Source organism: Eurosta solidaginis, chromosome 4 (genome assembly GCF_040869045.1).
Source record: "Eurosta solidaginis isolate ZX-2024a chromosome 4, ASM4086904v1, whole genome shotgun sequence".
Taxonomy (NCBI): Eukaryota; Metazoa; Arthropoda; class Insecta; order Diptera; family Tephritidae; genus Eurosta; species Eurosta solidaginis.
In genome coordinates this window covers 246,116,734-246,139,692 of record NC_090322.1, presented here as the reverse complement: position 1 = coordinate 246,139,692, position 22,959 = coordinate 246,116,734, and the positions used below count along the sequence as shown (strand labels likewise).

At 34.9% G+C, this 22,959-nt stretch overlaps 1 protein-coding gene across 12 annotated transcripts in view; it reads left to right on the top strand.

The window, feature by feature from the left end:
* AP-1gamma (adaptor protein complex 1, gamma subunit) overlaps positions 1–22,959 on the top strand; it is a 54,699-nt gene that overhangs the window by 17,534 nt on the left and 14,206 nt on the right. For 7 of the 12 annotated variants that reach the window (XM_067785428.1, XM_067785435.1, XM_067785430.1 and 4 more), the window contains 8 exons: positions 2,691–2,752; positions 6,746–6,887; positions 10,277–10,465; positions 12,545–12,783; positions 13,096–13,172; positions 18,002–18,019; positions 21,023–21,279; positions 21,347–21,731. In XM_067785428.1, the coding sequence (XP_067641529.1) occupies positions 2,691–2,752; positions 6,746–6,887; positions 10,277–10,465; positions 12,545–12,783; positions 13,096–13,172; positions 18,002–18,019; positions 21,023–21,279; positions 21,347–21,731 (1,369 nt within the window). The remainder of the gene's footprint in view (positions 1–2,690; positions 2,753–6,745; positions 6,888–10,276; positions 10,466–12,544; positions 12,784–13,095; positions 13,173–18,001; positions 18,020–21,022; positions 21,280–21,346; positions 21,732–22,959) is intronic. The other 5 variants (XM_067785440.1, XM_067785438.1, XM_067785439.1 and 2 more) reach the window with 2 other exon arrangements.

Sequence of the window (22,959 nt, the reverse complement as noted above, 5' to 3'; positions counted from 1 at the left end):
TAGCCTCTGTATCCTTTTTGCTTCTTTTGAACGAAAATGAGTTCAGAATAAAAGCATATATGTATTATTGTGCAGCCTTATAACACTATTAACCACACAAAGCAAACAACAACAGTGGGTCAAGAGCACAGCTGAGTATGTAATATTCGGTTTCACCCGAACTTAGACTTTTTTACTTGTTTTTGTATGATTTTCCATCTGTATTTACAATAAAGTGTCTCGAAAGCAGGTCTTGTTTCCATCGACTTTATTTACTTTATTTTGTTTTTGAACTTCCGCCAAGAAGTTAATTCCGAAAACTTAAAAAAAACGGAACATCTTTTTTAAAAACAACTACACGTTTTTTATTTTTTTTAAAGAAAGTTGCAATTAAAATTGAAGTAGGAAATTTTATTTCAAGTTCATAAACCTTTAATGGAAAGTTACTCATACGCCCCATAATCCTTTCCTGTAGGAAAACTGTATGAGAAATAAAAAGGACATAAGTGCCAAGTACTCGTGAAGTTCTACGAGTAAACAAACAGGTGTACCTCTCGGAAACTGATGTTTTTAAGTTAACTAGAATTTTCCAAGGAGGTGAAGTTAAACTAAAATTGAGGCAACTTTAACAGAAGCAAATGATTCCGACCTTTTAAGAACAGCTTCGTTAGTTTCTTATCTGTAACAAAAAACAAGTTATTGTTTTATTATCGCCTTAATAACGACAGCGAATTATGATGGTCTAGTTATCGGTTAGTTATCGGCTTTTAAACGCCGGGTTACAGATGTGTAATCGATTTAATAGTGAAGTTTTATCGGTATCAGTTTCATAACAAACTGACGAGTCTTCAAAATAAATCGGAGCACGCCCATAACAAATTGGTAACACTCAGATAAAAAATCGATGCCTTTTTATAACAAGTCGATAGCAAATCGATAAAATTTCGATAACAAATCGATAACTTTTCCGATAACATATCGAAAACAACGGCAACTCTTTGATCACAAAATAATTAATTTGTCATAACTTTTTGATACCATATCTATACTTTTTCGGTAAATAATCGATACCTTTTCGATAAAATGTCGATAACCTTTTCTATAGCTTTTTCGACAACATATAACTTTTTGAATAGCAAATCTATTACTTGTAAATTTTTTTTGTAAAATATCGATAAGTTTACGGTGAATATTCGATAATAAATCGATAACTTTTCAATATCAAATCCATATCTCGTCGAAAAAATTTGTAACTTTAAAATAAATAATCGATAATAAATCAATAACTTTTTGATAACAAATCAATACCCTTTGGTACCATATCGATAACTTTCGGTGGGCATTCTGACTGGACAATGCCTTCTGGCGGCACAGTCTTTTAAATAAGGAAGTGCCAGTTGCAGGAGCAAGCGATCAAGCACGTAATGTGCTCCTGTTCTGCACTCGCCAGGCTAAAACTTTAAGGCCAAATTAAACTTCCTTAACCCTAACGCCATAGTCGTAACCATACCCATATCCATATCCATCTCCAATGTGATCGATTAATGGTGCCTTAACCTAAAAATCGTGAAAATTTCATAAAAATGAAGAAAACGCAAAAAATTACAAAAATATTGCACAAAAAATAAGTCTCTTAGTCAAAACGTATCCAAAACAATGAATAAAATCTGCAAAAAGTTATTAAATTCACCATTTTAAATATTTTAAGGTTATGGATATGGCGAAAACCTAAAAACCAATTGGTTGGTTATGGTATGGTTATGGCGTTAGCGTTATGGTATGGCACCATTAATCGATTACATTGATTTCCATAAGGTAGGTTCGATCAGCTGTTTTATCTGGTTATGGTTTTATGGTTATAAGTCACCATTAATTGGCTATTTAGCTGTGAAGAGTGACATAGCTGCCAGGTTTAGAAGCAGCAAGTATCAAAGGTCCTACAAAGCGTTTAGTACTTATTTGCAAGAGGACGGAGTTCTTTTACAACATAAGTAGGTGTGGAATTTTGATAGGTATTTCAGTTTCGTCGTTGATCGAAGCTTCTGGTCACACCATATACGGACTCATTCAGTCTATGTGAGGTCTCACGGATCGGTCAGTTCCATCTAACGTAACGTACATCAAATTCTTTGAACCAGTTTAATTTTTGCGATATTACTCGCCAAGGTGATTAAATACTCGGGCATCTGATTACATCGATATAAGCAGCCCTACTCCAGAATAATCGGTTTCAAAATAATAGTTTACTAACCGTTGTGTATTGGAACGATTTTCCGTCACTCCTTGTAAAATTTGATTTGGAAAAAACGTTTTCAGCGCTGTGCTATCTTCAGTGCCCTTTTTTGTTCTCTCGTTCTCGAAACCGGTTTCCAAGCCGATGAATGGATGAAGAAAAGTTGTTCCAATATGCATGAAATATATTTTCTTAACCTAATCAAAAACAAGCTTACATTTAGTGTAGTAAGTCAAGTGTTAAATAGCTATTTTGCATATTTTTCGTTATTGTTGTTTACGTTTTATTAAAATTGAATTGAATTTTAATTTGAAAATCATTACATTTATTTAGTTAAGTACTAAACCCTTTAACAATCATCAATCATTCTTTATCTACTCTTGACACACATCATTGCATGTTACAATTAATAATAATCTTGTTTTTTTTTGTGGTGCTTGCCTGCTCCGCTTGTCTCCATTTTCTTGTACATTTGCAGATTTAATCCAGCCTTTAATATGGCGACAATACGCCAAGCATTCACAGAGGCCGTCGAACGAGGTAGGTGTAGAAAAAAACACACTAAATATATAACACTAACAAAAAGAGCAAATAGTGTGCTATGCAATACTACAAAAAACGAATGCAAATTGTGTATTAGGGTGGGCCTTATATCGTATGATATTTGAGTGATGTTGAAAGGAGAAGTGCTTAGGGATCTGGGAGAACTAAATATTCACTCACGAACATCCCATCCCGTCTTTCCAGAACTTTGATCTTGTACTAAAGTTAACAAAAAATCGCATAAATACTTCCCAAATTATTGCAAAATAGAAACAACTAAACATCGGATTTTTGTACCGGGAAAAGGTTAGGAATTTTCCATAACTTAGAGTTTAAAATGCAACCCTGAGAAATATGTCTTCATTCGTTTAGGAATAACTGGGCATTTATAGGCTAATGAAAGAAACGAAAGAAAATGTACAAAGCTTAAGTAATTTCAGTACCCATCATAAAACATGGATATGTACTAGTAAGGCATGGATATGTACCAAACCAAGATTTGTCTATATTGTTGTTGTTGTAGCGAGAAAGTCACTTCCCGATCAGAATTCTAGTATGTTTCATGTATCTGAGTTATTTATACTGTAACGTATTTTGGGGAATTCCGCTTATTTGAAACCTTCTGCAACGTTCGAATTGGCAAACTGTTGAATAAATCACTCCAATATTAAGTATTGCAAACTGGTCTTTATTTAGATTACTTTGGGAGTAGTACTTCACAATTATACTTCACAACCAACAGCATGTTTTAATCAAAACTGATTAGTTATTACTCAGCTTGAGCTGCTTTTATACTCTCGGTTTCCTCGTTGACCCATTCCTCCCAAGGTCTACTAATTTCGCGAACAGTTGTAGCTCATGCTTGGTTAGTTACCAGCTTTATACATGTATATGTGTAGTCCACGACTCTCCCATAGCCATATGCGTGTGTATGTGTGAGTAACTACTTCGGCTGATGACTACATCTGTGTGTGTGAGGTATCTCTTGGTTGCCTTGTACATAAGAGTGGCTGCTTCATGTTTTTGTTGTTGCGTGATGCTGATATTCGTCACAATACTAACAATAAAAACTGAGGTGCTATATTCGTTAAGGGTTACAGGGTGCTCGGACTAAGTATATAATATTTTTTTAAGAAAACAAGGAGCTGGTTGGTTTGTTGAAGTGGCGAGGCACGTCTATCTCCATTTAGCGCCAATGCGTCGTTTTAATACCAAAGCTCGTGAATTAACATTAACATGGCTCTTAAGAGTCCCGTTCCCATACCCATCACGTTCCGTTTCAATAATTCAGAAACTATAACATCCCATACTTCTAGGAGACTAACAAAAAAGGGTTTTCCGTGAAACTTTATTTTACTTCGCCAATGAGCTGAACAATCGCACAGTAAATGCTCCACCGTTTCTTCCGCCCTTGGAAGTTCGCAGCTACCCTCCACCCTAATCATGAGTCTCATTTTTCTCAAAGCAAAAAAACGCTCTGTCGAACCACCAGACTTATAGCCCACTCCCTATACTTACCAATTAGACTTGATATTAGCCGCAGACCCGCGGGGTCGAACTGCCACTTGGCTATCGGAAAAAAGGTTACCAACCAAACGGTACTATTTGTTGTTGTTGTTTTAACCGCAAAAGCACTCTCCAAAGGTCTAGAGAGTGTTACAAATATGATAATGGTCCTTGATAGCTTCTTAGGGCCCTCGAATGTTCGAGGTTGCGTATTTAAGTGGCCTCCCAAGACAGGGCACACGCCATTCAAATCCCTGAGTGGGCCCCTGATCTTTCCAGCCCTCTTATCAATCCTAGAGGTCCTATAGTTTTTATCTAAGACTGTCACTGTATCTATTCCATTTTTTGTTGTAATATAGGAGTGATTAACATTGAGCAAGTACCAATATGTATGAACGCTCATTTCAAACACGCAACTCTCGGAAGCCCATTAGTAGCCTAGGATGCCGCTTCCTTGATAAAAATACCCTGATCAATAAGAAGAGACAAACTAAAATTTGGATTTTCACCCTAAAGCTCCTTCAATGTTCAAGAATGCAGCCAAAGCAAACTGTTTTTCCCCATTGACAATTTCATTTAGCTGTCTCCGTTGAGCGAACGTGGATATAAGCATGTTGGGGTGTAAGCATCTCTAGGCATACAACCTACTTCGTATATGGACGTCTAGTAATCCTTCGAAAAAATTTAAACCAAGCAATGAAAGACTTTTGCTGGCCTCTAGAATCAAGACCGCTCTAGGCCCTTTTCACAAAACTTAATGTTTTGCATCAGAAACAAATTTCTCAGTACAAATTCACTTGCATTCTAAGACTTGTTCTTTGTGAAACTGGCCCCTGGTTTCTTTCCAAAAAATCGAGTAGATGGAATAATTTCTCATTTTTTTTCTTAAATACTTGAGTCGTTTCATTTTCTATTACCGTCCATCCGTTATTCCCTCTTTGTTTCTTGCCCTACTTCTCACCCTCCCACTCTTACTCAAACTCCTACTATCCGCTGCAGATCAAAAATCCCTATACCAAATATTTGATACCTCCTTCAAATAATTGTGAAGATATAGCGAATTTAAACATTTCCTAATGTGGGCGTGGCATTGAAACGCTGTCAGCAAACTTGTCCGACTGGGAAATATTTTAATGTATTTAGACAAACTTAACCCTTTCGCCCCTACTGGGACAATACGTCCCAGCAAACTTCAAATATGTGTATAACTTTTAATTTTTATCCAATTACGCATTGAAATAAGCCCAAAAAAACCTTGTAGCCTTCTTTGATGATCAGTAACCGCATTCCGTCATTATTGACATCAAATTTCCCGTTACGCAATATTTTGCACAGACATGTCGGGAAATTTCATCAGTAACGCGTTGTATTTCAGTGTGAAACGTCTATCTGGTACCGTTTTTATTCGTAATATACCGCTTGCTGTAAAGTTTAGGTATGAATAAATATTATTCCTTCGAAATTGGAAAGAAATTATAATAAAAAAAGTAAGTTTTTTATATTTATAACTGCATTGGGACATATAAACCCAATAATGCATTTGTGTGGGATAATAATATCCCAATACTGGTTTATACCTTTAGATGTGTAAAAAATTTTGGCCCTTTTGGTATTATTGGGACTTATTCGTCCCACCCATAAATGTTAATAAATGTTATTGGGATTATATATCCCAGGATAACGGTAAGGATTCAGGTATGCCAAACATCTTATATTTTAGTCATATTACAGGATTAGCTGTCGTAGTGATGAAAACACCGCCCGATTTCGAAAAAAACTCAGGGGTGAATGGGTTAAGATCAGTTACATTTTGAGGATATACCTCTGTCAAGATAGAAACAAGCTGCAAACTCTTTGCTAACATGTATGCAGGTTGATTAAGGCACACCATTAAGCTCAGATTGTATGTATATAAAGCTTTTGTGCTAAATACACGTTAACCCTCGTGCTCAATGCAATATTTCTACTTCTTGGATTCTTCAAAAAGGCATATGCAAATATGTATGTATGTACTTTGCAGTATATTTATATTTGTATGTTTGTCTATATATAAATCTAATTGAATGACATCTTAAATAGCATAGAAATTTCAACAATGTTTTCAATTAACACATTCTCAGACGTTAAGCGAATTTCATAAATCATTACCACCCGACTGAAGCGTACTTAAGGCGCATCCACAGCCACATATTACAATGCACACAAACATACAATAGACAAATTAATGCATATGAGCATACAAATGAGGCCAAGAAAGACCTGATAACTAGATCTCGCTATTTACCACCTACTCGTACTTAACCGCCCACAAATAGATATGACAACAACGACAATACAGGGACTCAATGGTCTACAGTTGGAAAGTATTTGTTGAACATTGAACGACTTTTTTTGAATTCTTTTTACACATATTATTTAAGGTAAATTTTTTATTTTTGTTTTTTTTTTTTTATTTTTTTACTTTTATCGTATGCACAAATGCAGTAAGAATGCCGACACCCACACGTCTGCGCGATCTCATACGGCAAATACGCGCCGCCAGGACAGCGGCAGAGGAACGAGCTGTAGTTAACAAAGAATGTGCCTACATCCGCAGCACTTTTCGCGAAGAGGATTCTGTGTGGCGGTAAGTTAAATTTACATGTATGCATTCAGAGAAATATATGTGAATTGGGGATGTCAATCCCGGGATTCGGGCCGCTTTAAAATCCCGAAAATCTCGCTATCTAGAATTTTCAGGAGTTTGAGGTTCAGAGGACCAGCATACTTGAAACCTCCTGAAAATTCTGAATGAAATGTTTTATGCAATTTTTTTGAGCTTTGAAGAGTTTTCGCGACTCCGCGTACATGCAGTTTTAAACTCTATGGCGCATAGTCATAGTCAAAATAAAATAGATTTTAAATTTAGTTGCAGCTTTTTGACATAATTTTCTATGAGCTATCTGTCAAAAAAACTGCAACTAAAAATAATAATACTAAAAGCTAGAAAATAATTAGGTAGGTCCTAGGTACTAATCATCACACTCCTCATCAATCTAGGGCGTTGATCAGACAATTAAAAGCGTTGGACGCGTCAAATTTCTATTGATAGCATATATAAGACCACGCGCCCAACGCTTTTATTTAATTGTCTGATCAACGCCCTAGATTGATGAGGAGTGTGATGACTAGTACCTAGGGCGTACCTACTTATTTTCTAGCTTTTAGTATTATTATTACTTAATGCATTATTCTTTTTTCAAAATTTACAATAATTCAATGAATTCGTATTAAATATTTTAAAAATCCCAGGTTCGGATTCGAGATAATAGAAAATATCTATTCCAAATTAAAAAACAAATTTTTCAACTATAGAAAATTAAAAAAAAAACAATAACTATCATAAAAACATGGAATAATTCATCAATAGGCCGATAAAACAAAAACAATTATTTTAAAAATCTTGTTATTTATTACCTATTCTGCAGCTGGGGAGTTTCATAAGCAGTCTTAATTCACCTTTTTAAAGTTAATATGAGAAAATAAAGAACAGCTAAATTTCGGGACTAAACCCGGAATCCCGGGACTGCAATACCGATATACCGAAAATCCCGGGATTATAAAAATCGAGAAAATTGGCATTCCTAATGTGGATACATAATATACAGGGTTATTGAGAACAATTAAAAGCCACTAAATAAGTATTGCATTGATGTAATACTTTCAATACAATTTTTTAATGCGGATGTCAATCTGAAAAGTGTTCGAAAAATATTATTCCGAAATTATTTTTAAAATTTAAGTTGGTCTGGTCAGAAGTAAAAGTTACGTGGCAACCATATTCAGAAATATTTTTATTGGAAAACTGTTGAAAACACCGTCCATTTGATACCTATATTTTATATATTTTTAATTTCAAACAGGTGGCAACCTTATAAAAAAAAATTATATGGAAAAAAAATTTAAACTCCCCTTCGGGAAAGTACATATGTGTGTCAAAAATCAATAAAAATTTTGAAAGAACTTGTACTTTGTTAGACTAAATTTTATTGGGCATTATATAAAAAAATTCAGAGATCTTCAAATAAAAAGTAAGAAATTTTCATAAAAGTTTTTTTGAATTTTTCCGAAAACGTCTTCGAGATTGGTTGGCATGGTTTTTAGTTAAAAAATTCATGGAAGCCTTCTTTTATCGAAAATAAAAGAATTTCATTTGCCAGTTTAAAAAAAAATTGTCACAGCTATTTTTCTGTTCGCTGCTGTAAGTGAAAAAAGCCTTGTATGTAGCGAATTAACTTTATACAATATATAATCAAAATTATTTGTTAAGCTGTGCTCGTCATATGTAGTACTGAAAAGAAATGAGTATAATAAAATTAGCTGGCAACCCTAGGTGGCACCCTATCCAAAATTTTTTCTATTGCATGCGAATGTGGTAAAACCTTCGGTACACCCGAAAAAGCTTAGAATGTCTAATACCAAAAAGCTTTGGGTTTTTAAATATAACTATAGATATTGAGGAACACAATAGCATTCAAAAAAATATTATTTTGGCATTACAAAGCAATTGGCCAGCCGATTGAATGCTACGCGTCCCCTATATGGTCGCCAAGCCTTAAAACTACTCACTGGAAGAAGCTACAGGCCTGCCAAAATACTGCTCTCAGAATCGCAACGGGCTGTCTTCTTATGTCCCCAGAGCACCATCTACATAATGAGGCGCGAATACTCCCCATAAGAGAGAGAAATGAGATGCTAACCAAACAGTTCCTGTTGAATACCCAGAAACCTGGCCATCCCAACAGGTATCTAATTGATGAGCCAACACCGCCTAGGGGCTTAAGGAGTCATCTCCGTAAGCATTATGAGGAAATACGGCACCTGAGAACTCAGCCGTATGAAGCCAAAAAACACAAGCAGATCCTCAGTGAACTCCACAAACAGGCGTCGAACCTTTATGCCAGGAATTGCCCAGTGAATCCAGCACTTAAAGAACATTGATTATTTTGGTAAAAATATACGATAAGTAATACTATTTTGCAATCAAATAAAACAAAATCATCTTATAATTTTAGACCAAATACATAAGTTGGAAACAAATGGAACGAAAACACCCCTACGCTCACACATATACAGCTGTTCAGCGATTAAAACAGTAGCAACCAACCTTTTGGTTCAGACTTCGACCAAAATATTGTTTGGGCAAGTGAAATGTTGTTTTCGTGTAAACGAGCTTTTATAATGTATGTGGGACGCTGTATATGAGAAAGCTCAATAAAGTTCTCACACGCGTGTAATAGATTGCTCATCTCGGTCCTATAGAGATGTCGCGTAAAATGCACTTGTTTGGACAGTCATATTGCACTATCTGATTTAAGTTTTAAAAAACTTCAAATAGGTGGCAACATTTTGGTAATTCAGAAGAGTGTCGTTATTCATTGTAAAGTTTACATTTTTTAGTTGTTCTCATGTTTTCGAATATAAAATTTAATTGCGAATCAAGTTTTATAATTTAGAACACTCTCTATGTACAAAATATCGGCTAAAGCCATTCCGAGAAAGTTATAGATATGTATATAATGAATAAAAGTTATTTTGTTTGAATTCAGTGCAAAAGACCTTCGGAACGGGTATCAAATATTATTATTTCAATTGAAAAAAATATATATATTTATATAATAATAATAATAATTCAAATAGGTGGCAACATTGTAAAACACCGCCAATAGAAACACCTATATAGAAAGTTTTATAATGCGTCACAATTTCTGTCTACCATAATTCTTGCGAACACATAAACATAATAGGATTACTAAGGTGGCAACCCGACTTAGAAATAATATTTGTTAAATACCCCATACAAAATCATTAGTGTAAAAAAATAACTATTATATTCCGAGGGAAATAAATAATTCAAAATAGAATAATCCCTTTACATTACATATTTTCTTAATAACCCTGTAAACTAGATTTTACCAAAAAATCTTATTTGCTACACACAAACACATTTATTCGTTTGATTTTCCGTTTATTTAGATGCCGCAACATAGCCAAGCTCCTTTACATTCACATGCTGGGTTATCCAGCGCATTTTGGACAACTTGAATGCCTAAAGCTCACAGCCAGTACACGATTTACTGACAAACGCATTGGTTATCTGGGTGCCATGCTATTGCTGGACGAACGTCAAGATGTGCATTTGCTGATAACGAATTGCCTCAAAAAGTAAGTAGCAGATATGAGAAGAGATGATCGTATCCCGTAATTCAGTTTTTTGTCTTGTTTTATTTAATTTTTTTTTTTGGGACGGAAATGAACTTTTCTTCACACGCGAATTCAGCATAGTTTAGCAAAGTCATTGCCATCAGCAACAAAAAAGACTGTAAAAGTTTTTGATTTGATTTGTTGGCAGCTGTTGCTTGGCTGAACTGCTTGCTGGCGGTCGATATTTTTGTATTTGTGCCACTTTTTTTGTTTTGTTTTATTTGTTACCGTTTTTGATGTCTACAGCGTTTGGCGGCGCCTTTTGTTGGTATTAGGCTTTGAGGTAGGATTTTTATACTTTGATGTGCTGAGTGCATAAGACATAACTTTCAGCCGAACTCAAAATCTTATCTCCCTTTGGCCTTTTTAACAAAATCTAGACCTTGACGTTACCTCCTTTGGCTTATTATCCATTTCCACATAGATGCTGTCTTTCATTGGTACGCCATTTTCCCCCCTCATTCTGACTCGGATTTCGAGTGAGTTGCTTTCTGGTCATTGGGGTCCCTGTGTTCTACAGCTTTCGAAAAAATGTATTGTTGGCGCGGCTCTCCTGTCTTACGAATCTTGGTCCCTTCTGCAAGCTAATGGCCTTCAGCCGATCGCTGTTGCTTCATTCCGACCTAAGCCTCTTACTCCTTATACCAATTGTGGTGTGTAGGGGTTGTCGGGCCAAAGCTTTTACCACTGAATCATGAAAAGCACAACTTTCCTGGTCAACTTATCACCTCGGCCCCCAGCGTGGACCATTACTAGTGCTAACCCCTACTCAGAGAGGACTATCTTACTCTCCCACTTCTTATTATTCTTGGGGCTACATCTTCCGCTGCTTCACCAAGCTCATTGACTTCGCACTACATTCACACCTAACGTTGATTTGCGGTTAAATCTGGTTCACCTGTGAATTGTAGTCGCTTCTTACGACAGACAAGATTTTCCGCGCCCCTTAAAACGCTGGGGCTCTCAAAGTTTCACTCATCGCTTATAGCGATCTCATGTTGTCTGAATTGCGACCCTGTTTTTGGTATTCCTCCCTCATTTTTTTCGTAAACTTTTCAGTGATTAATCTTGATCATACGACAAGACAGATATATTAAAAATACGGAATATATTTACTTGATGATTGATAATCATCCAAAAGCACGGTTTGCAAAACTGGGTTTGGTCATCCATACCTCCACACATCTATGAAGCGGAAAGAGGTAACCACATTGTCGGGCCTTATGGAGTTCGGTGAATCCCTCACACCATCAACAAGGTACCCCTAGTTAGTAGTTAGAGATTTATTTACCTAACTGCTGAGTAATTTGGCCAAATACATTTTTCAAATGTTAGATGATATGAAAACCCAAAGCTGGGTATATTATAATCCGTTTCGCACTTATAGAGTTTTTATGCTTTTACTGTATTTTAAATATAATTAAACACAAAGTTGCAATCTATATGAAACGAGTAGCCAAAATCCTTTGTAAGCTCGCTTAACGACCACCTTTCCACCGTTCGCAAGTGTGAGATCAGCGTCGCACTTACCAGATAATCCGTATGCTCTGGAACTGAGATATAGATATTGTTTCAATCAAAAAGGAGTTCGATTACACTACGAGTAAGGTCAAGCGATTTCATAGCCACCTGTGTGTCTAGGTACTTATTAAATGTCCAACAAAGCTTAATTGTCGCCCGACCTGCGGCCATTTTAAAGTTACAGGTTTCGAGTTTAGTTTCAGTGTAGGTGTTGTACGCTGCAGCGGTTCCATACTCTTGACGGTGCAAGTGGTGTCTAGTGCTGTCCATCGGGCTAGTAACGCCCTAACAGAGAATCGGTTTGACAACCATATCATACAATCAAGGTTTGCCAATTGCCTCTTAACAGCAGTGCAACACAAGCGAAGCCTTCTGAGGCTTTTCCTCCATATTAAGCTTCCATAACAACTATGTATTTCGATCACAGGGTTTTTACAACTCGGTTACAAATGATTACTGCTTTTGTCTGTTTGTATAACTATATATTAATATTTGTGTTTTTCTTCTCTTCTTCGTCAGTGACTTAAATAGCTCAACACAATTTGTGGTGGGTTTGGCACTGTGCACACTGGGCGCCATAGCATCACCCGAAATGGCACGTGATTTAGCTAGCGAAGTTGAACGTCTAATGAAGTCACCCAATACTTACATACGCAAGAAGGCAACATTATGCGCCTTTCGTGTTATACGACGAGTACCAGAACTGATGGAAATCTTCTTACCGGCCACACGTTCATTGCTAAGCGAGAAAAATCATGGTATATTATTTCTCAAGCTATTGCTAACACGCATTTGTCGATATGTACTTTAATGTGTGTATGTATGTATTCAGTGCATTGCAAATTGTATGCCAAACCAACAAATGTAAAGGCTTTTCGGCTTCACTTTGAGTCATGCAATGACATGCTATACCCAACTTTCGAATAATTAATGAGTTTTTCAAAGCTAAAAGAATGTTAAATTTGCCGTTTCAGTAAATACCTACACACATGCATATGTACATATATGTATAATGCCTTCTTATTTGCCAAATCATTTTGTATTAAATTTTCTCATTTTAAATTTCATAGGCATATTAATTACCGGCGTAACGCTTATCACTGAAATGTGTGAAAATAGCGCCGATACTTTAATGCATTTCAAGAAGGTGAGCAAATTTATAATTACAGAGTTATCTGTTCAGAATTTTATATTTTTTTAAAATAATTGTCTTATGAAAAAATTGCGGTACAATTATATTAACCGATTTGTATTTTTGAAAATAGTTTATATAATCATGTTATTCGTAAATTTTTGCAACATAACTTTAAATTTTAGGGAGTTATTGACAAAATTTCTATACTTTAGCATATTTTCAAATACTTTTATCTCAAAAACTAAAGCCAATGTGACATCACTGGGAACGTCGTTACATTTAGACATAATTAGAACATACCATTTTAAAGCTATATTCTGTAAGCAGATTTTGGTTCTACCTGAGTTCACATTTGGTATCTCCAAGAACGTTTGAGACTTCATTATGAAAGCCTTGCTGCCTTACTTTCTAAACAGATTCTTTGCACACTCCTACACTTTGCTCGGCAAATCTGATTGAGGTTTCGAAATGAGATCCCGCTTAGTCTTTACTAGCACCTTTACTCGATACCAACATATTTTATAAAAACAGGTTTTAGTTAACCTTGTCATTTTATACAAAGATTGACAGATCCTAGGTTTAAATTGATCTACATCATGCTGGCAGAGCTTGGAGTACAAATGCAATTTTTGTAGTGTTACGCGTTTACATGGAGAATGTTTGAGCATAGAATTCACGCTTGAGATGTTTATTGCTCGAGGTACAAGCTAAAACTGATTGACTGTTTGCTTTACTGCATTACTGTCGCTGCACTTGTACGATATGTAGGTGAACGTCAAACACTTTTCCGAAGCTTTCTAGTACACCACTGATCTACATATGAGATGAAATTCTAAAAATTAAATATAGTGAAGCATAAGCTTTCCAACACTGTTTTTCATATTAGCACATTTCGTTTGATTGCAATATAGTAAAAACAGGTTTAGGGTCTATCTAGTTCCAAATTTTAAGCCATATCTCCGGAAATCAGTTGCGACGACCAAGTGATATTTTTGTTTGATATCTATATTTTGGATCTATCTTGGTCCCATTTCCGGGGATATCTCCGAAACCGATTAAGATATCCAATTAAATACACTGCATTTTGTTTGACACCCGTATTGTTTACACAGATTTATGATTTACCTGGGTCCACAACTTGGTCGATACCTCCGAAACCGGCTCTGATGCTCCAATAAAAGAAAAAGTTCACTGTAGAGCTCACCCGCGTTTTTCGTTTTGACACCCAAATTGTGTAAAAAGGGTTTGGCCCTATATGCAGCGATATTCGCGAAATAATAAATCTGTGTAGATTATCGGAAATAGGGACTCCAAACATTCTTGATTTTATAAACAACTCGGGCTGGTAGTAGCACATATCCCAGTAGCATTTTGTAGGTTTAACCAGTTGTATGTCATCAAAACGTATTCATACCTGAAACATTCAAAAACGCAAAAAACTCAATTTTATTACAAAAAATACATACTTTATTTGAGACTTGAGATATTGTTCTTTAAAGTGTATAAGGTTTGCGATATTTTCTCCAAGCAAGTTTTTTTTTAACAAATTAGAAGTCTACTTTTAGGCACGTCTGTCAAATAATGTTTGCTACAGCAAGTTTTTTACAAATTTGAAGTCTCTTATGTAGAGGCGTATGTAAGAATATCTCGAAAACCAGAACCAAATTAGATTAAGAGGCCCGAAGAACTTTAAAAAAGCATCGAAAAGTATCTGGTCCTAAATTTTTTCACATTTCGTCAGTATTGGTCTAAGTATGCTCAAAAAACTTACATACATACATATTTTATTCGTAGTTAACTCGAAGATACATTTTTTTCATGAGACAAATTTTACCAAATTTTTTTGAAATTAAAAATTAAATAGGACGTCAAAAATTTGTTAAGCAGTTATACTAAAATAAGATGCTACGCGCTCAAAAGTGGTGTAACTCTAATTTTTATTAATTTATCATTGATTAGAATAAACTAAATCATGGGTTACACAATTTTTGTGCTGATAGTATATTCATACATATGTACATACATACCAATCAAATCTGAAATGTTTAATGAAATGTTTACGTACATATCGTCGGTGATGCAGCAAAAGGTGCCTTTTCAATTTTAAGTTTTTGTCTTAAACCGATCGATTAACGATATTTGAATGCATTTTCAATTGGTCAATCAATATCTAAACTCATCGTTTTAGTATTATAAAATCCGACAAGAGAAACGCGCGTTCAGTGAAATGCACTAGGGACAATAGTAAGAGAGAAAGTTTTGTTGCAGTATAGCCGATGTTATGTACTATAATGAAATTTGTATGTACATATATACATATACAAATTCATACATATACTACATAGACATGCTATATGAAGAATATAAATAAAACGAAAAAGAAAAACCACTTCTACCATAAATAGCGAAATAAGCTTTAACTCTTGAAATATTCCTTAACTATACCCACCGCATTGAAACATACACCATTTTATTTAATCTAAAAAAAATATAATAATAATTTTCGAAAATTATTTTGCAAATATCAACATCGAAAACTAATCACATTTGCTATTAATTTCGCTTTTATTCATATATGTAATAATACAATTTTGTAGGCTTTCTTGTTTTGATTTTGAATTCAAAACTCATGGCGAGCATTTTCTAATATACATAGCAATATAGGAGTATTACATATATGCGTTTATTTATTTCAACATTTATTAAATTTTCAACATTCCATTGTAAATACAACAAGTCTACATATGTGCGTACATTTCCAGCCGTAACAGTAATTTTGGCGTAATCAACAAACAATTAGTAAGGTTTTTGAATAATCGAAAAAACTGATTCCTTGAAAATATCACAATATATCATTTTAGAACCCTCTTAAAATCATTTTGCCACTCTTTTCGGATCATGTCGGTGTAATTTGGGGTCCATATCGGGAACTTGTGCCGACTCATTTCGATATTAATTTGCGATTATTCGTGCACCCTTGCGGAATCATTTCTAAATTGTATTCGGGATCATTTCGAAACCGTTTGGGGTTTTTTTTTGATCGATTCGGGACTTGCAAATAATTCTGACACTTGTTTACACATTTATTTCGAGGACTATTATTGGAAACCATTAAGTGATTTTGATCGGGATAATTTTGATATCATTTCTGGATTTCTATCGGGATCAGTTCGGTACCATATCGGAATTTTCCTGACCAATTCGGGACTGTGTTCAAAATAATTGCGGGACTATTTCAAGATTGTTTAGGCATTGATTTTGAGGTCAATTCTGGGCTATTTCATTGGGGACCATTTCGTTATTTTGTTCGGGGTCATTTTGGTATCATTTCGGATTCGTTGTCGGATTAGTTCGAAATCCTTTCGTAATCATCCCGGGAATATTTCAGAATAATTTCGATATCATCTCCAAATTGTGTTCCGGGGCATTTCGGAACAGTTTCTGGATTTTTTCCGCCCAATCCGGGATTGTTTTAGAATTAATTCGATGACTATCTTCAGATTGTTGTTTCTGTGATGATAAAACGCCGGTTCACATTCTCTGCGAATGCGTCGCTCTAGCTAGGCAGAGACTATCCCATCTAGGTGGTGGGACTCTTAATCCCTATGTGATATGGAGTAAAAAGCCTGAAGAGGTACTTAGATACATCAAGAGCCTCCAGATACAAAATTAGGCTGAAAGGTCTTGCACAATAGATCTGCACAAAGGTCGCAGTGCTTCCAGACCTATTAATAATAATAATAATAATAATATTCAGATTGTTTAGGCATTGGTTTCGAGGTCAATTCTGGACTATTTCATTGGAGATCAATTCGTGATAATTTTGGAAAGTTGTCTGGATGAATTCGGAACCATTTGGGATCACTTCGGAATAGTATACGATATCGAGATGGTTTGGCAACCATTTCGTGATCTTTTCGAAACTATTTTAGGATTATTTCGAAACTATCACCGGATCATTTGGAAACTGTTCTCGCGATCCTTTCGAGCCTAATTCGAAATCGTTTTCTGTACCTTAAGTGACTACAACTAGATTATTTTTGAATTTTTTTAAGAGATTTTTCCGCGATCTTTTCAATTTAAAAATTCTTGAAGTTTTTGAAAAGGGACAACGCACAACTCATAAATAAATTTTTAAATTTATTTTTGCGGATGAAGCCGCGTGCAAAGGATTGTAGTACGTTCTCTCATGTCAACTTTTTTGGAGTTATTCACAATGTGAAAAAATAAAATTTTTCAAAAACTTTTATATAGCTCGAAAAGCGTGATATTTATTTATTTGTATTTTTTTTTTTAAAGTTTTATTCTTGTTGGTTACACCGAAATTGCTTTTATTGTTCGATGTGTGCGCGTCACGGCTGTGCTTAAATATTGGGTCGAAAATGAAATTTTTAACTTTTGAAAAACCCCAAAAAAAAATAAAAGCTGTAATGTTTTTAAGTAATAAAAACCAAGCATTTACACAGCCTTGACATTTAGGCAATTCACAATGTCTCCTATTCGCCGTATGTGCTATGCTTTAATCAAATTTTATATCGGAAACCATGGAAATGGAAACAACTCAAATCTTAAAATTTTACATGAATACGATACTCCTGGGAATTGCCCAATTGTATTTACGCTTTATACATACATATATATATATATATTTTTAACACTAGTTGTCTTGTTTTATTTTTGCAAATAAAATATACACATATACATACATGCATATAACACATATTTTCAAACATAACTACATCATTTAAACCTTTTTTGTAATATTTTATTCCTAACTTTTTTGAAAAAAACCCCGCATACAATACAAACCCAAACCGAATTTTTTGTAATTTGCTTGCCAGGATAGCGGAAATCGAGAGGTAAAAACTTTGACAAAAGTTGTAAGACACTTATTTATACCACAACTGTATTGAATGTAGTACAAATATACACACAGTACATATAACCACATAAACATAGAACACCTGCTTAGCACAACAACAAAACCACAAATACAAATTTTAATTAATTAATAAAATTGTTTTAAACTTTTTGGGTATATTAGCGTTGGCTGTTAATTAAGCAAACTAAACATGTTTTTGTATTTAATTAGCGAGCTTTACTCATATTGCTTATACAATGGTTTTTGTTATTGATATTAGAGAAAAATTGTAAGTTTACAAACGGCGATGGTTACTAGGACATGTTTCTGCCTTTGCACTGATATGATTAACAGTCGGCTCTCACTTTAGTTAAGTTTTGGGTAGCTTAGAAACCAAAAGCATTTGGTGTTACACATTAATTGTTTTGTTGTTACAAGTTACATATGTATGTACATTTGTTTTTTGTTTAAAAATATTCGAATTTTTTTTCGTTACTACTTAATTAATCTTAGTAAAACTCACCCGCTTGGCGATAATTCGACCGCTAACACTTGTTAATGTAATTTATATTTTTTTTTTTTTAATTTATTTTTTAGTCTATAACACAATGAACTTATCGCTTGTTGGATGCGATTTGTTTGGGTTTGACAAAAAAGTTGCCTGATCCAAAAAAGTTACCGTTTTCAAAGAACTAACCGATCCCAAAAAATAACTGGTTTCAAAATAGTAACTTGTTTCCAAAAGTGTAACCGGTTGCTAAGAAGTAACTAGTTTCAGACTAGTAACTGGTTTCAAAAGTGTAACCGGTTCCAAAGAACTAATCGACTCAAAAAAAAATAACTGGTTTCAGAATAGTAACTGAATCCAGAATAGTAACTGGCTCAATTCAATTCAATTGGTTCCAAAAGACCAACCCGTTCCAATAAACTAACCGATTACAAAAAGAAACCGTTTTTAAAGAAGTAACCGGTTCCAAAGAAGATTAAAAAAATTAACCAATTTCGGAATTGGTTCCAAGAGTAACTGGTAAAAAAATAACCGGTTCCATGAAACTAGCCGATTCCAAAAAAGTAGCCAATTTCAGAATTGTGACTGGTTCTAAAAGAGCAAATGGTTTCAAAAACGGGAAGCTGTTTCAAAAGAGTAAACGGCTCCAAAGAAGAACTGATTCCAAAAAGTAGCCGATTCCAAAAAAAGTTACCAATTTTAGAATACATAGTTACTGGTTTCAAAGGAGTAGCCGAGCTGAGCAAGGCAAGAAAACCAGGAACCAAGCTGTTGATTTTGTGATGCGAGAGAGAGGAATGTCGTTCGCGCCATGAAAGAACATTTTTGTTGTTGTATTAACGACAAAGACACTCTCCGAAGATTTTGGGGAGTGTTATCGATGTTGACGGCCTTTTGCCGGATATAGATCCGTTACGTTGCGGTAACAAAGCACCATTAAAGTACTAGCCCGACCATCTCGGGAACTATTTATATGTCCACATTAAACCTTCTAAGCCATGTATATGTGCGTCATAGCATGACTTTAGTGGCTCGAATGAGATCTCTTAAGTACATGGACCGGTCCTTGTAGTAATACAGAGAAAAGTTTACGGGAAGATGTATGGTCCTTCCCGTAATGCCTACTGCATACATCTTCGAGCGTTGAATAGCTCTAAGGCCTAGCTCCTTTTCTAATTTGTGGTGTCCAGTTATATTTTATTTCTACTCCAAACGGTATCTGCTTAAGCAGAATACACTAAAAGGTCTGCCATATCACTGCAAAGGGACACATCTGTTAGAACACTTTTTTTATGCTACCTTTCCAGTGGCTTGAACATAGAACCTCCAGCATGGCTGGCTAGTACACTGACGTCCGAGCAGGGACATGAAAGGTTAATGTTTCAATGAAAATTATATGAACGTAGGGCAAGGAAAAAAGGTTAATGGCTGGATAAAAAAGCTCATAAAGTATTCCTATCAACATCCCAATTTAGCAGCATATGAAGATGAAACCTGAACTCAGTTTGCGAGAAACAGGTGGAGCAAAACTTAATCTCGTTTTATGTTTCTAATTGGCGTCTTAAACATGAAACCTTCGGTATCGCTGGCTAGAACACTACTTTTATACCAAGACGGTCAGCTGGCGTCCGAGCAGGGACACGAACGTAGTGCAACGAAAAATGCTAAAGGCTGGATTAAAAAGCTCAAGTATTTCCATGGACACCTGAATTCGGCAGGTGGAGCAAAAGTTATTCACGTTTGATGTTTGCCAATCGGCGCCAGTTAGCTCTTAAAAGGAATGATTGGCATGCTGTCTACGCAACACGCAAAATCGGCTAAGCGGTTAAGCGCCTAATAATGATGATAATAGGTTTAAAAAAAATTTAACCACTATCCTGTTAACCAGATAACCAGTCCTATGTGAATACGCCAACTGTTTCAAAAGGCTTGTTAAATATTTTTTTATGCAATCACATTTCTTTATTTTATGTTATTAAACTATTTCCATTTTTAAATTATTTGCTTAATGTTGCGAATCAGGCATTGTTTGAAGCTGTCGTATCGTGCTTTTTATAAATAGTATTGTCTTACTTTTGTCTGGCGTAGACTCTGTTGATACTTCTGTACTATACCCCATTTTTGAAAAAAACTTTACTATATATTTATGAAAATATTTTATTAAATCTGTGATATTAATTTTTGCATTATAACACAAAAAATAAAGATATTTGAAGTTTTTCCACCAGAACATAAAATGCCAGTTTTGACACTCACTCAACCTCACAAACATTTAAATTACACCCCACTTTTTTACTATCCGACACTCATACACACATACATACATCGCTTCTCACATCTAGCAAAACTTTCCTATTGCGCGCTTCTCTCTTTCTCTCTCCACCATCTATATATACTCTTCGTTTCACTGTTAAATGTAAAAAAGTTATAAATATAATAAAACATCAAAGTATTATTCTTATAAAAAATAATTTTACATCACATTTCATTTAGATTGTACCAAATTTGGTACGCATACTGAAAAATCTTATATTGGGCGGCTATTCGCCAGAGCACGATGTTAGCGGTGTAAGCGATCCATTTTTGCAAGTAAAAATTCTAAGATTACTGCGCATACTCGGTCACAATGATGTCGATGCTTCGGAAGCAATGAACGATATTTTAGCGCAAGTTGCCACAAATACAGAAACAAGTAAAAATGTTGGCAACACTATACTCTACGAGACTGTACTCTCCATTATGGATATACGGTATCTATTTTTTTTTAAATAAACATTTTAATTTTTCTTTATTACATTCTTTTATTTCTTTTCATAGTTCGGAGGGCGGCCTTCGTGTGTTGGCTGTCAATATTCTCGGCCGTTTTTTACTTAACTCTGATAAGAATATACGTTATGTAGCATTGAATACATTACTGCGTACGGTACATGCTGATACTTCAGCCGTACAACGTCATCGTACCACAATTTTGGAGTGCCTGAAAGATCCGGATGTATCGATAAGACGTCGCGCTATGGAATTGTCATTTGCTCTCATCAATGCACAAAATATTCGTACAATGACAAAAGAGTTGCTGTTGTTCCTCGAGAAAGCGGATGCTGAATTTAAAGCGCAATGTAGTTCGGGTATGATATTGGCAGCTGAACGTTATTCACCGAATGCGCGATGGCATTTAGATACACAATTGAGTGTTCTAATCGCGGTAAGTAGTTGTAGTTGTAGTATTTGAAACTGTAATAACAGAGGTTGTTCTGCAGACCTCTTGATATTTGTATCGGAATTGAAAGCAGATAATTCATCAGGCAGGGATTTTGAAATTTTTGAACTGTTGATTAAATAAGGGTCGAAGCGTAACATACGTGAACGTATTACATGTATTGAATTTGGCATAATGATACATATGAAAGAGGTTGATAGAGGACTAAAATCTTAAAAAAAAAATATGTCCCAAAAAATGTCTGTAAGAATGAAACAATGAACATGATAAAACAAGAAATTGAAATAGGCAACATATTTTTTAATAATTCTCGTATTGACCCTTTGTTTCCTAACAAATTGCATTAGTTATTATATATGATGATTTCAGCTAACAAAAATGTGCGTTTGACCAAAAAGAATTTTCATTATATGAAATATGAAAAACTGTTGCATACTTCTAGGCGACAGAGGAAATCTCTGGACAACCACGTTATTTGTACAAAGATTATCTCTTGAGACTACCCCTAGCAAAATTTTCTGCCAATTAATTGCCTACCCAAACTACCTTTAAATGCAGTTTTAAGAGAATTTAGGAGAAGAGCTATTTAAATACTTAAGATTGGCGGGTGATGCATTAAATATTCAAAAAATTATTGCCTGTAAAATTTTACTTTATAACAAGTAAGGAAGTCAAAGTTCGGGTGAAACCGAACTTTACATTCCCAGCTGTACACTTGAAATGCTGTTTTTGTTTGTTTTATGTGTTTAATGTTATAATTCAATTTAGAAAGTAAAATTCAGTGATACAAAGCTCTTTTTCGCTAAGATATAGCTGATTATCTCGTCTACGACCCTTTTAAAAATCGTTTATATAAAAGTGGGCGTGGTCTTTAACCGAAGTCGTCCATTTTTTCTAGAAATATTTCCTGCTATAGGGAAAATTTGTGTACCCAATTTTATTACAATCCGTTAATTTTTCTTCGAGCTATGGCTTTCGAAACATAATCACCTTTTTTGTGTTTTTCAAAATGTTATATATATAAAAATGGGCGTGGTTATCATCCGATTTCGCTCATTTTCAATACCAATATATTCTGGGTCCATATAAGCACGTGTAGCAAATTTGGTGAAGATATCTCAATATTTACTCAACGTACAGACGGACGGACATGGCTCAATCAATTTTTTTTTTCGATACTGATGATTTTGATATATGGAAGTCTATATCTATT